The 14,302-nt window shown below is 37.2% G+C and overlaps 1 protein-coding gene across 3 annotated transcripts in view; it reads left to right on the top strand.

The window, feature by feature from the left end:
* Positions 1-10,386, top strand: part of bcam (basal cell adhesion molecule (Lutheran blood group)) — a 54,441-nt gene extending 44,055 nt beyond the window's left edge. Inside the window, exons 11-17 of one of the 3 annotated variants that reach the window (XM_041987870.1) lie at positions 1,110-1,234; positions 1,797-1,938; positions 2,691-2,711; positions 3,306-3,338; positions 6,279-6,420; positions 6,651-6,750; positions 8,315-10,386. In XM_041987870.1, coding sequence (XP_041843804.1) covers positions 1,110-1,234; positions 1,797-1,938; positions 2,691-2,711; positions 3,306-3,338; positions 6,279-6,420; positions 6,651-6,750; positions 8,315-8,317 — 566 coding nt within the window. In that variant the 3' untranslated portion in view covers positions 8,318-10,386. The remainder of the gene's footprint in view (positions 1-1,109; positions 1,235-1,796; positions 1,939-2,690; positions 2,712-3,305; positions 3,339-6,278; positions 6,421-6,650; positions 6,751-8,314) is intronic. The other 2 variants (XM_041987871.1, XM_041987872.1) reach the window with 2 other exon arrangements.
* The last annotated feature ends 3,916 nt before the right edge of the window (positions 10,387-14,302 follow it).

A 14,302-nucleotide genomic window follows, 5' to 3' on the forward strand; every position in this document is an offset into this window, starting at 1 on the left:
GTGCATTCACAGACCTACATAGTCCACTTGAAGAAAGAAACTACCGGTCACAATAGCAACTAATACAGCTTTCCCAAAAAGTTTTGCTCTAATTTGCAAATCTCTCAAACCCACCATGTAACTGAAATAGTACAAGGACAACATATGAAGTGTTAATAGCAGGTCAGGAACATGGTTGGGTTTGAAAAACAGAACTGCAGAGAGGCAAATAGGTCAACAGTTTAAGAATAATGTAAATTTAGAATTTCCAATTATCTGATTATGTGTGTCTTTGGATGGTAGAAGTAAACTCGACTGCATGGAGCTCCCATGCAGGCAAAAAGAAAGCATCCAACTAAGTTCTGAACCAGGAATCTTCTCGCTGTCAGCTGTCTCTGTTGTGCACAACATGATTAAAAGATTTAGAGAAACCGAAGAAATTGCTGTACACAAGAGACCAATACTGGCTGAAAACTAATACTCAGTAGCCGTGAACTTTGGGCCTCAGGCAGACCTCTGTTCAAGACATACATGCTTCTTTTGCAGAGGTCATTGCTTTGGCTTAGAAAAACTTATGGAACCTTTTCCACTACAGGATGCTGTTTATTGCTGCATCCACAATTACAGGTTACTTCTCAACAATATCCAATGTGGTAATTCGTTTTCCTAAATAAATTTAACTGTTTGCTTTTGCAGATACAGAAATTTGATCATAAAATCTATTCAGTAGTGGAGTTGAGATATTATTTCTGCTCTTACTGCAATGGCCCAAAGTTAGAATCACTTGGAAAAGAAATAAAGGTATATTTTTACACTTAAAATATGCATACAGTTGATCTATGCAGTTGTAAGCAAAACTGTAAATTTTATCCTGTTTGTATTATAACCTAAGGAGCCAAGCCATACTGCTCTACCACAACTACACAGACAAATAAGAAATAATAATGATCAGTGTCAGTGCGCAGGGTATTGTTTGAGAGATTGGAAGGAGATGGTGTATTTAGCAGACACACCTACAATGCTGCTTCATTCCTTGTTGATTATTTCCAATCTGAGATTGTGCAGCTGTGTTTGAAATGTTGCTGCATTGTACACTTTTTTGACCTACTACTTTCTCAATCCCTGTCCAGGAAAACCAAAGATCAAGGCTCCCGCTCCTGGAGAGGTGAGGAAGGAAGGAGACATGGTGACTCTCAAGTGCTCGGCTTATGGTTTCCCTGCTCCCCAGTTCACCTGGACGCCCCCAGGAAAAGAGGTAGACCTGAAAACACATCCATGACATTCAGAGCGACAAAAAAGGAAGGTGCTGTGATTTCTGTTTTAATTTGGATTAGTATGTGATGTTTAGGACATGAATAACTTCTTCACATTTTCATGGTGGACTATTCTGAAACTTCAAAAGCTGTAGGAGAAAAAAAGTGAGAGAAAATCTCCCCATGAAGCCGCTTTAAAGAAACTTGCATAGGGATATGCAATATTAGATAAAGTAAATGAGATAAAAAAAAAAAAAACTTTAATGGTTCTTTTGAAAAACTAGATGTCAGAAGCAAATTGTGATGTATGTAAGATCAAAGATGAGAGATACTTTAACTTGCTCAACTGCCCTTTCATAAGAGCAGATTCTTTGGAAAGAAACAGAGAAATATGGAATTAAGCTGCACTGCTTTGTCCAAAATGTTATGCGCAAGACTTCTAAGTAAAAAAATGAACATGCACAATGTTTTTAACAGGCAGAAATATTCCACAATTAGGACATACATTTTTGAAAACCTGTAACCATTCACTTCTCTCTTGCCTTCATCCCATGTGCTTTCCAGTCCATTTCAGTGGAAGATAACATGGTGGTGAGCACTGTAACCCTACAAGCCACAGCTGATATCATGATGAGTGGAGTAATCTGTGAGGTCTCCAACAAGCATGGAAAAGATAGCGAGACCTTCCCCATATCTCTCAAAAGAGGTAAGTGTGAAAAGAGAAGCAATAATCCTGCTTTGTCATCTCTCTTTCTTTACCTCCAGGCTTTTACAGTGAGCCCTAAAATTAGTTAAAGATGTATTGGGAACAAAATAAATATTTTTTTTCTCACAGTTCTTTTTAAATAAATGAGACTGTAAAAGTAAAACAGAAATTGTTACACAAACTAAAGTAAGTGGAGATGTACTTGAGCTGAAACAAGGTGTGTTACACTAGTTAGTTTATAATGTTAAATTAATTGTCACAGATATGTGCACCTTCTAGCAGGAATGTGACAAAAAGAAAAAGATGGCATCCAAACAAATGGCACCTCCTTCATTCCTGTGGAAGCTGCACATAAGGCATAATCTAAAGTCATTTTCCCCACAGGATTAGCATTTGTATAGTCATGTCTGAGACCAACGACATTATGTTGCTACCACTACTCATGAATGTAATAACATTTTACCTTCCATGCGTTATTGGACCAAACTGGTTCGAACAAGATGCTAAAAAGCAATGCAAGGCGTAACTTGCCACTTTTATTTTTTAAATGGTTGTGTCTCTCAGTGGTGCTTTTTGCATAATTGTGCATCAGGTGGTCACAGAAATTGTGTTAACCCATGCAGCCACTTTGCATCTGATTTCCGAAACTAATTAGCTGAACAGTCTTACTAACTTGTGCCACTCAGTCCTAGTTTGCTTTTTGCAGCACCATAACCTCAGACCTTTCCTCTGTTTCTTCTCCTTTTTTGCAGCAATTGACAACTCAGCCGAAGGTAGAGCCTTCTCCCTCCTCCTCCTCCTCTCATCCCTTCTTCTCTCAGGACTCTTTGTTGTACAGATCCTGTAATTTAGAAACCTTCCCTCCATCCATCTCCTCTTGCCCTGCCCTTCCATCTCTCTCTCACACACACACATACACACACGAATGCATACACACACACACACACACAAACACACACCTTCCTCTGCTGTACTGTAATCTTGTATATTTTCCCTCTTGCTACCGAACACTGTGGATATTGTATATTGTTATTCTTTTTCTCTTGTCACCTTTGTATGATGTCTGTCCTACATTTTTTGGATGCTACTAAAAGTTTTTGTGGCCCCTTGGGGACAATAAAGGACTCTATTCTATTCTATTTCTTCCATTTCTCTCTTTGTTTCTTTACTGTGTCTTTTTGGTAATTTCTTCTTTCCAGCTGCTGTCTTGTTTCTCACTTTTTTTCCTTTTTGTTGTTTCCACTTGCTGGGTGCTGTATGTTGATAATGGGACTTTGGCTTATCTGTGTGTGTGTGCTCTCAGTGCTGTGTGTTTTCATTGCTGCTTTGCTATGCTATGGGACTGAGAAACTTTCTTTCTTTCAAAGTGCTGCTCTCTGGAAACCCTGTACTAAAGTCAGGTCTGTATGGCTAACCCTGTTGACATGTGTATGGTGTTCGTCTAGAACTGTAAAATACTGTGTGTGTATTTATGTTTGTGTACACACACAGGTTAATGTATTTGTGTTGACAAAGTTTAGTATTGTTTTGTGTAACTGTAGCCTACTTGTATTACTGTGGTTAAGAGGACAAAGTTGTACTGTCACAGCTGAAAAGTTTAATGAATACGATACGGGACCGCGGTTGAAATTAGCCGGTGGCTTTGCATGGTACCTCAACAGATATAAATTAAATTAATATGATACAACATGATACGATACAATACAATACAATATGATACTTATACGACACAATGCGATACAACTGTATAATATTTTTTTATTATCCCCTTCAAGAAATTTGTCATGAACTCAGATTATATTCAAAGAATATTAATATATAATAATAATAATAATAATAATAATAATAATAATAATAATAATAATAATAATAATAATAATAATAATAATTATTATTATTATTATTATTGTTATTATTGTTATGTTTCATATAAGCAAGTTCTATTAAGCTTATGCCAGTTTCATAGACAAGCTGCTGGATAGACAAGTTACCCCCCCCACCCACCGACACACATACACACACACGCAAACACACAAAAACCCTAGTCTTTTTTCAGAAGTAGATAAATCCAATAGATCATTTTATTGAATAAATACAAAAAGAAAACAGTGTCTAAACTTTCCTTCTTCATTGTCTTACCAATGATAACTAGCAGCAGCATTTACTCTCTAATTCTAAATATAATCCACTGCCAATATTTCTACTGTTTGTTAGCTTGATATAAATTTTAAAGCAAAACAGCTTTTTTTTTTTATCAGAAAGTAAACGATGTTAATATGATAATGTGCTCCTCTTCTAACAGTAGTGTCAGCCCTCAGGTGAAGTACCCCTAACATCACATTATTATTGAGCTTATATAACAGCTGTGCTGTTACTGTAGTGTAGTTAACGCGAGATAAGTAAAAAAAAGACAGATAAACATCAAGCTGCTTCCATTGCTGTTGTTTTGTTTTATAGAACCACTGTGCATGTATCTACATGTCTGGATGAAGATGGAGGGATTTTAATGGAAAAATGGCTGAACTAACTGCGTGACTGAATGCCATCACTTTAACAGATTTATAAATTTAATTAATAATCATATCTCATGCCTAAAAACAGTTTATTGAATGATTTTATTTGTGGGTTTTACAATAGTTGAAAATTAAAAGCAAATTAGTCACTGGTGTATTTTAGAAGTTATTTTAAAAAAAAATCCACTAATTATTACAGTTTTATTGTACAAAATCTCATAAAAGTTCAAAATAAGTCACCAAATGATGCTGTAAAACAGGAATTCCCTGGATAGCAAAATCATATTAAAGCAATTAAATGGTTTTAAGAACGACATTGAGTTTGTTTATTTTCAAGCTTGTTTGCTTTTTGCTGATCCACTTATTGTAAATAAGAAAGTGTTCTTATTGTCTGCTTAGATAAAGGTAGAAGTAATATAAAATAAGAAAAAAAAAAACCCCAGTTAAAACAGTTAATATTCTTGACAATGAAATTAAATGCAAAGGGATTGCTGTGATTGATATTGAGTCAAATACAGATTTTTAGCCATAACTGATGGTAAATTAATATTGATTCAGCATTAATTTAAACAGTCAGACAGGAGGCAGTACTGTATATTGAGGCAGTGCTGCTAGCAACTGCTAGCATTTCAGTAATCAGATATAACCATGATCCATTGCTAATTCAGTTTAACTTGTGGATCCAAATCAACACTTTTGTCTCATTTTAGGCCATCACATTTAGTATATTTTGATTATTACTGTGATTACAAGCACAGTACCAAGCTGAAAATGTGCTTTAGTTCAGCTCATGTCCTCAAGATCTTATAAAAATAGTTTAATTATTTTGGGATTTGGAGAAATTTTCAAGCTCTCATAGTGGGCAATCTAAATTCTGCTTAAAGGGAACAATTTAGGACATTTTTTTAGAACAATTTTCAGGTGGCTTAATGAAAAGAAAGAGCACCAGAGAATAAAAGCAAGCACGCATTCCACTAACAAAACACCTCAGGACATAATGAGAGTCTCATACTGCAGCCATTTGTTTGAGAAGGTCAGCTAAGCTCACTTTAACTTCATGGTGAGGTCAATTTAACCTCTAAGAAAATCAGAAATGTTGCCACAGATGTTTTCCTTTAGTCTTGTTATTGAGAGGTTGCCAGGCAACCAGAAGAGATGCCAGAAAGTCAGTGCTCCCAGCCAAGAAGCAGTCCATCATTCAAACCCCAGTTAAACCAGAGAACAAGTTAAAGAAAACATGTTAACTAATTCATCAAGAGGATTGCCTTAAAGATTTATATTATATTTTAAAAAATGTTATATGTTATTTCATGTGTTTATAGCATCGTGTCCTCATAATTACAGTAATACAAGTGCATGGGTGAGTATGTTCAGTGTTGTTTTCTGGCTCTGGTCAGCTGTCTAGTGTTACCTGTGAGGAAACAGACCCTGTTATTGGGTCCCATCACATATCAGTCATTGCATTCAGAAATTAGACTAATCCCACATCCCAATCCCCATCCCTTATCCTCTCCACCCACCCACCCACTCATCCATCCATTAACGCTATTCATCTGGATCCTATCCATCCCCATCCTTCCCTTTCAACCCACCTCAAATTAAATCATTTTTCTAACTCCTCCTTTTTTTCCACCCCACAAATAAAACACCCCTCATGATGCCTCTCTCCCCTTGCGAATCAAAAACCCCCTGCCTCCTCCACTGTGATCAACCCTCCACACCTCCCTCCCACCTTCAAATCCCCCATTCCTCACTCACCCATCCCCATCCCATCATTCGCTCCCCTCCTCCCTTCCCTCCATGTTTCCCTCCATTGCGGTGCTGTAGCTGACAAGCAGCAAGGAGGCTCCAGCGGGGTGGTGGTAGCCGTGGTGGTGTGTGTTCTGCTGCTCCTGCTGCTGGTGGCCCTCATCTACTTCCTAAGCAAGAAGAACAATCTGCCCTGCAGCAAGAAGGACAAGAAGGAAGTGTGAGTAGAGGGGAGTGGGAGACATATAGGATAAATGATGATTAATTACAACATGTATGCTGTTTGTCAGGGCAGTCTGTATTAATAAATGAAAAAAGCCTCTTTAATAAATTCAGAATAGGCTTTATGAAGAAATGTCCCAATCAAATACTCACCCCTGACACAAACCTGCTGTACAATCACTTTTTTCTTTGGATTTCTCTCCTCTGTTTTAATCTATTTCTGTTCAGATCCACCACGGATCGAAGTGAAAACATTGTGGTGGAGATGAAGACTGACAAGGCCAATGAAGAGGCTGGTCTCCTTAACAAAAAAGTGCCCGCAGAACAGGTTAGGTCAATGTGAACTGGGTGGGATAGGGATAATTCATTGACTTGAATTAAGTTAAACAGTAAGCTACAGTTTGTTGCTATAGAGTAAAGTCAACTTGTTCATTCAAAGAGTGTAGAAAGATTGTCTTCTGCATTCATAAATGTATTGTATAATGCCAGAGTAGCTTTCTGCTTGGATAAGTTCAAGACATTTAACAGCTTAATACAAACATGGACAACTCTGGAGGAGAAAGTGGTCTCTGCGGCTGAAATGGTAGAGACATATTTGAGTTGACTTTAAAAGGCAGTTTCAGTGATTCTGTATGGGAACTTCTGTCAAAAAACTGAATAACATTTTAGAAAATTCAAGGAGATTTCAGACACATTTTGCTTGATTTTTGACATAAAAACCTGTCTCTCCAATCAGATGACATAAAAGCATTACCCTGGAAGGTGTCTTCTAAATGGCTACAGCCAGACCAGAGAAACACGTAATTTTATTTGAAAGCAAATGATGACGTTTACATTTGAGGAAACTTTTATTTTGTTTAGTACAATATCACTAATGGTAACATTTTTTTTCTCCGGTTTACAGTTAAAAAAAATAGCAATGTACAATGATTTACATGTCATCCAAACACATATTTAATAAAAACATTACAAATACATCATCATGAAAATGTAAAATTGCATCATTTTCTATAAAAAAATATTTCCAAACAGGCAGGTTTGAGGCTTGTTTAAGACCAAATCCCCTTTTCACTTTGATTCAGAATTCTAGCTGCTCAATACTCTAGGTCATAATATCCACCATCCAGACACATGAAATTGCATGATCAGAAACACACCGTTCTCTGGATGAAGGTGGGCACCTGTTTAATCTAAAATTCAAATTTTCTGATCAATGTCACTGAGCAACCTGGAGGGATCAGCTGCTGTGATTGGAAGAGTCTTCACTCATCAGAGCAGAATAGTTAGATACACCAGAAAACACACCTGCCCTCATCATACACATGGTTTGTTTCTGATGTGTGAACATCGATATGCGTGTCCGGATACTGAAGTTTTCATGAACTGATGTGTCAAATCCTCCGTTTTATGTTAAAATGCTCTGAATGTTTGATACTGCAGATGTGACAGGTCTGGACTGCTTGTAGGCCAGTTAAACATCCTGCTGTTAGATTATGTGCAGAATTAAATGTACCATTGTCCTGCTGAAAGAGGCAAGATGAAAAGGACAGACACAAACTATACTGACTATTGACATATTTTTCAGCTAATAAATACATATCTTGCTGCATTAGACAAGGGTGGACAACTGTCTGTCTATATATATATATATATATATATATATGTATATTCCTGATATATTTTACTTAATAAACATTTGTTTACATTTTAGTAAGACATAAATGAACATATAGAGAAAATATTTTTAAGCTACTTTGTGCAATTTACTTTGAGACTTAAATAATTCAAAATACTGTTATCAAGAAAAATATTGAGTAAGTAGGCCTAAGTAATAATCCTCTTATTGCACATACTGTACTAATCTGTGTTTTTCTGTCTTTTCTTTTTCTCAGTGATAAAACCAGACGATGGAACTGAGAGCGATGAAAGGAAGAGGACAACAATGGTTTTAAAAAACAGGGCTGATTTTTTTTTTTTTTTTAATTGGATTAGACTGAAGGGAGAACATGAGGGGTGCAGGGAGATGGATTTATGTTGGTGGCTTTAAGGTACGCATCATGCTCGTGCTTGTTTTATAACCTCTATTAGACCAGCTGGTTGGAGATTCTTTCTCTTTTTAATAAAGAGAATTCTTAAAAACTCCATCCATCTCAGGCTATTACAGGTTTTAAAATGACAAGTGCAAAAGCAAAAGGCAGCATCACTGGAAGACATGAACACAGCCTTTCTTCTTCTTTTTCTAATCAAATTTGTGGTAGACTCTTCTGCAGAACAGAGCCGTAAAATGAAGCCTGACTGGCAAAAATGTCAAAGCAAAGGCTGACTCTTTTTCATGTATCCCAAGTGCAACACAAAGTGTTGTTTTTGGCTTTTTGTTTGTTTGTTGTATTAGCATTCAAGTATTACACTGAACCTCTTGTCTGTTTTGGAGTCTGCACTAAAATTCTTTCCACTGAAAATAATATCAGGCTGTTGTTCAGATTGACTCACCTCAGTAGATGATTTGAGCTCTCACCATTTAGTTCTTTATGCACGCTGTACAGCGATAAAACTTTTTCTCAGAGCTCAATTTTATTTTCTTTTGCTTAATAGTGACTTTGATTGATTTTTGCTACTTGTAAAAGTTTTTATATACATATATATATATATATATATGTATATATATATATGTATTTCTTTTCAAATATCCCTAAGTAGCTTTCAGCAGAAACAAGCAAGGTATTCAGTAACACCCTTCTCTGACATTGCTTGCTTTTTTTCCCCTTTTATTCAAAGCCACCAGACACACAAGTGTTTTTGGTTGTATACATTTTTTCTAGCCATTTTTCAGCGCACATGTACATTTGCTTGTTTGTCTTTGCTCTCCTATTTTCTCTGTAAATTCAAATATTGGTTTCCTTGTCGATCAAGCACGAGGAGCTGAGCGTGATGCTGAGTCCAAAGGTGGCTGTGATTACTCACCTGTTGGCCATAATTGCTACTATTTCTTATAGAGTCGTGATGCAAATTTTTCAGATCTCCATTCTGGGATGAAACCAGGAGTGGGACTGAAAATGGAGAAACCACTCTCATAGACCCATTACCACCAGCTTTCACCGGAAAATTGGTGGTGTTTGGTGAAAGAGCTGACAATCTCAAACTGTAGCCTGCTGTGATGTTGTTTTCCCATTACAACAAATTGGTTCTTTCAGCGGCAGCAGTGCAGTAGTCACAGATCCACCTGTTAGGAGTAATCTCTGGCACAGGTTTGCTCTTCTTTGGAACAAGCTGGGAAGGGAGGGTTTGGGAGGGATCTGGGTTTTTGGCTGGAGTTTGTAGGGTATCGCTTTTGTTTTTTTACCAAATAAAAGGTTTTGAGTGTCACAGCAGCAACGTTTCTGTGTTTGGGAGCACAATCCTGCCATGTTTGTTTCTCCTTTACATTTTACATACACCAAAATAAGGTCTGTTAGCAGGCTGATGTGCCATTTTTACTTTCTTGTACACTGGAAACAATGGCCTTGATGTTCTTTTTTTTTTAAAAAAGGTCAACTAAAACCCCATCTGAGCCCACAAGGCTTTTTTTTTCTGTGATTGCTGAAATTGCCATAAACATGCGGATTGTTAGCTGACTTGTGATGGCAGGTAAAGATGGATAAGTGAACTTGTAGACCTGCTTTTTACATGTTTTATATAATAATATTGTGGTATAAACTTTGTTTTTTTTAGCATGGGGAGCTTTCATTTTGGAACTACTGAGTTTTCTTTTTCCATTCTTTTCCACTCACTGAGAGAAGAGAGAATTGTTTATTTTAGATTCTTTTTTTACGAGATGTTGTCAGTGCTTTACTTTTCTCTTGTTAATGTATACTGTATATTTTGTGGTACACTGTTTGTGACCTCTGTGGTGTGTTGATGTATCTTTTTATGAGCTGTGTAGGATTTCTAATGAAAAGAAAAACTCAAGAAAACCAATCACACCCCATTACTCTGTGTTTTTCTTTGTCTTTGCATCAAATGTTTTTTTTAGAAAGGTCTTGCACTTGATTTATATCCCTTTCTGTTATTTTTTGTTTATTTTTTATCATCGTCACAACTTGAAAATGTGCTTTGTATTTGGCTGAAATCAATCATCGTCTCTTAAATCTTCACACGCCGGAAACCAATTCACTTTTGATCTGATTCATCTGAGTGTTTCTTTCTGACACTTCCTAGAAGATGACATCTAAATTGATTCCCATCATGCACCCAATTTTAATATCTTTGATTTAACCATATTATGTAAATTTTCCCCCCACATTGATTGATCCCATGATTTGTTCTGACAGGACAGACAAAAGGAGGAAGCCCATGTTTTGCATCGGTGACGTCTTTATGGATTTTCTTGCTGCTGACTTCATGATGCAGGGCTCAGTCATTTTGCTTTTATTTATGAACATTAGTTCCATCAATCATCTACAAATTGCTTTGTAGCGTTGTGCACAGATCAGTAACAGATTATTCTTATCAGTAGCAGCTATATTCAGAAAATATGTTTTTGTCCAAACCATCCATTAATGATCCACAAAATCTCTGAATTAATTAGTCTTCACTTCTAAGGTTACATAAAAGCATGCACTAACCTTGTACCACAACTTGGCAGGTTTGTGCAACATTATGCATGCTTATGGACCTACCAGAGTCATTGAAGGGACACACAGTCACTGTGCTGCTGCTTTTCCATTAGGAAATTAAACATCTCCCACCAATGTGACCCGGTGAAATCGATCAGCAAATGCAAAGTGGTAAATATGGAAACAGGCAGCGCAGGAGTGTGTCTGGACACCAAGGTTGTGCACATAATGTAAATGACAGCATGAGCTTACATGTCAGCATCTTTGGGGCTTCACACTGGAATAACCATGTTAATACATACAAATATTCGGAATCTCGGATGAGGGAAAACATCTTCAGGATGTGCTGGGTTCATTCATTAAGAATTTAGATTTTCATTAAAAAATTGGAGGGTTGTGTTATTTCCTCTTTGGAAAGTTACAAAACATCAACTCTAGAATGAGCTTTCTGCAAAGTGGGATATATTGATGAATAAATGTATGAAATGCAAGCATAAACAAAGTAAGCTGTAAGTGTGTGATATGGATCAAGAGGAGTGAGGAGTTAGTGTGTGTTTGTGTCTGTGAGTGAGAGAGAGAGATCTTCTCATGCTTTGTTTTACAAAGAATGAGAGGATCAGTGCTTCTCAGTCTTCCTAACAATGAGAGGGATTACTGTCATTCTTCCTAAAGTCTTTTCCTTCTTCCCTCCTCCTTTCCTCTCCCCACTGGGAGTCTTCCTGCTCCTTTTACTGGGTTTAGTTACAGTAGCTTTAAACTGATTTAGCCATTTTGTGTCGGCCTATTGAGGAATGACAGCCACTGTGTTCCTTTTGCCCCTTTAGCCTGCATCTGATGGTTACTCAGTAGCACTTGGCCTGGCCTCAGCTCACCATACACACACTGTTATTTATACTCAGTTCTGTGGGGATGGATTCAGGTTGGACAAGGATTTGCTGACAATATGTGTTCCATCATCATGCATAATGATCAGCTCACATGGCCCAAGAGCACTGAGGCAAGGAGAGCAGCATGTATGTAGAGATTAATAGAGCTGCTGAAGCAGAGATGCAGATGCACATTAACTGATGCAGAAACTGTAAAAGAAAACAAAACAAACAAACAAACAAAACAAACAAACAAAAAAAAAAACAACTAAGCAATCCTAAAAGAGGAGGAGAGCAAATTTATGGTGGTGTAAAAGGAGGAGATCTGACAGGGTGAGAGGAAATGAAAGTAGTGATTGGTGATGAAGGAAAAAAAACAGGAGCCTTTGTTAAGATGACATTAATCTGTATTACACAAATACAGATTGTGGGGGAGTTGGGGGGGGGAGGGAGGGAGTGTAAGAGTTCAACAGAGAAAAGTATGAAAGAACATGTGATAAATGTGTTTATCTGCTTCACTCCTCAGGTTTAATATCCTGTGTGGTCTAACTGTGTTTACTGTCTGGATGTGACACAACAGAGAGCTCGCACTTCTGTGTGTCCGATGTGTGTGTGCATCTACCTGTGTGAGCCTGCATTTATTTTCTGTATTTCTGTTATCTATCTCGCAGCAAGGCAGATTTGTTTCATTGATTGTATCAGTGAGCTTACTATTAAGACTAGCAGCGGCTGATCTCCCACAGTCCGAGCTTCAGCGAGTGTATGTCACTCAGGAGCTCTAGGACACCTGTGGGATATTTGCTTATTAAAGCACAGCTGGGTGTGTTTTAATTTTAATTGTTTATTTTGTGCTGTGTCTGAGGGAATGAGAGGCAAGTGTGACTAAGTAGAAGATGATTTTCCAGCAGAGTTCAGATGATTAAAAACAATAAATATGTAAAACTGATGTGTTCAAGCAGAATCCTAATGGGAGATTAGGAAGTGTGTTTGTGTATGACGCTCCCTTTGAGTTCATCTCAGTTACTGGAATGTAGTGCTGTGTGAGTTTATTTGCAGGGGTTAAAGGTGATGTAAATTTCCCATGTCAGGCTGAAGGCAACTTCAAGGCTCTGTTAATATATTAAAAACACAAGGTCAGTGATTTATTTGACCAGAACCTTTTAAAAATTGTCTGAACTAAACATATAAAAAGAAGTCTTATTTGGCAGGCATCATCAACTCTAAATTAGGAAGAAACCCACAGATGAAAACATCCCTCATATAAAAAAAAAACAGAGTAGATCTGACATGGATGGATAATGGAATAAAAAGGATTATTTTATTTCAACTTAAAAAGTAATAATTTGTGTAAACATATTTATCTTTCCATATAGAAACACTTGGTTATTTTGAAGGTTGGATTTATCTAGAGAGACAGGGACCATCCCAGACCTCACAGGGCCAAAACAGATACAAACATGACAGATAACCATGTACACTCACATTCACTTGATGGGCAATTCAGAATTCTCAGAATCTTTTTGAACTTTGGGAAGAAGCCAGAGTCTCCCAGCAGAGCCAACACTGGCTCCTTACAGAAATGTCCCAACTCACATTCCAACAGGAAGCCCTCTTGATGTGAGGAAACCCACAATGAGGATTATATACCTAAAACTGTTATCAAATATGCTGCAAAATGGCCCAAACTCAACACTATTCTTGTCAATGGCTGGTTAGACAATTCTAAGTGCACGATCTTGGCCTGCATGATTGAGGAGTCCAGTCAAAGGACTAATATCCCCTCCATACTTTTTGCTGGTTTGTACAGTTAACTGTTCATCCGATCTTAGGAGCTCAGCTCTGCCAAACAAGTGTGAGAATTGATCTCTGCCCCCCGTGCTTTCACAAACACCTCTGTGGTGATATTACACAGAAACCTGCCTCTACGGACATTACAAACCCCACTGTCAGGAGCCAGTGCTAAAGTCTCAAAACTTATCCAAACACAAAGTCCACTAACCAGCTGCTATAAATGCTGAAAATGACCATAAATGATACTCATATAGGGGAGGTTATTAAGAAGATGTCAAAGCATTTTCAAACATGTTCATGTTATGTTCCCCGGTTTGTAATAGTTTGAAGAAACTGTAGTTTGCAAAAGCATTCATTTCTTATTGAATTCTTCAGTAAGATTCAACAGTCTTGAGAGACGGTACACATTTACAAATATATTCACAAATAAAATCATCTGAAAAAGAAAAAAAAAAAAATCCTGCCAGATGACCAAAATTTTCAACATCAGAAGTTTGCAAAGTATATCAAAATAAGCATGCTGCAATTTAGAAGCAAGTCCCTGGAAATTATTTGATTAGATAGAACTTTTACAATGATGTGAGCAAATGTTTGGGGAAAAATAGAGAGCAGAACTTCTCTGATACTTTGA

The sequence above is a fragment of the Melanotaenia boesemani genome, chromosome 6 (assembly GCF_017639745.1).
Source record: "Melanotaenia boesemani isolate fMelBoe1 chromosome 6, fMelBoe1.pri, whole genome shotgun sequence".
In the NCBI taxonomy this organism is placed as follows: Eukaryota; Metazoa; Chordata; class Actinopteri; order Atheriniformes; family Melanotaeniidae; genus Melanotaenia; species Melanotaenia boesemani.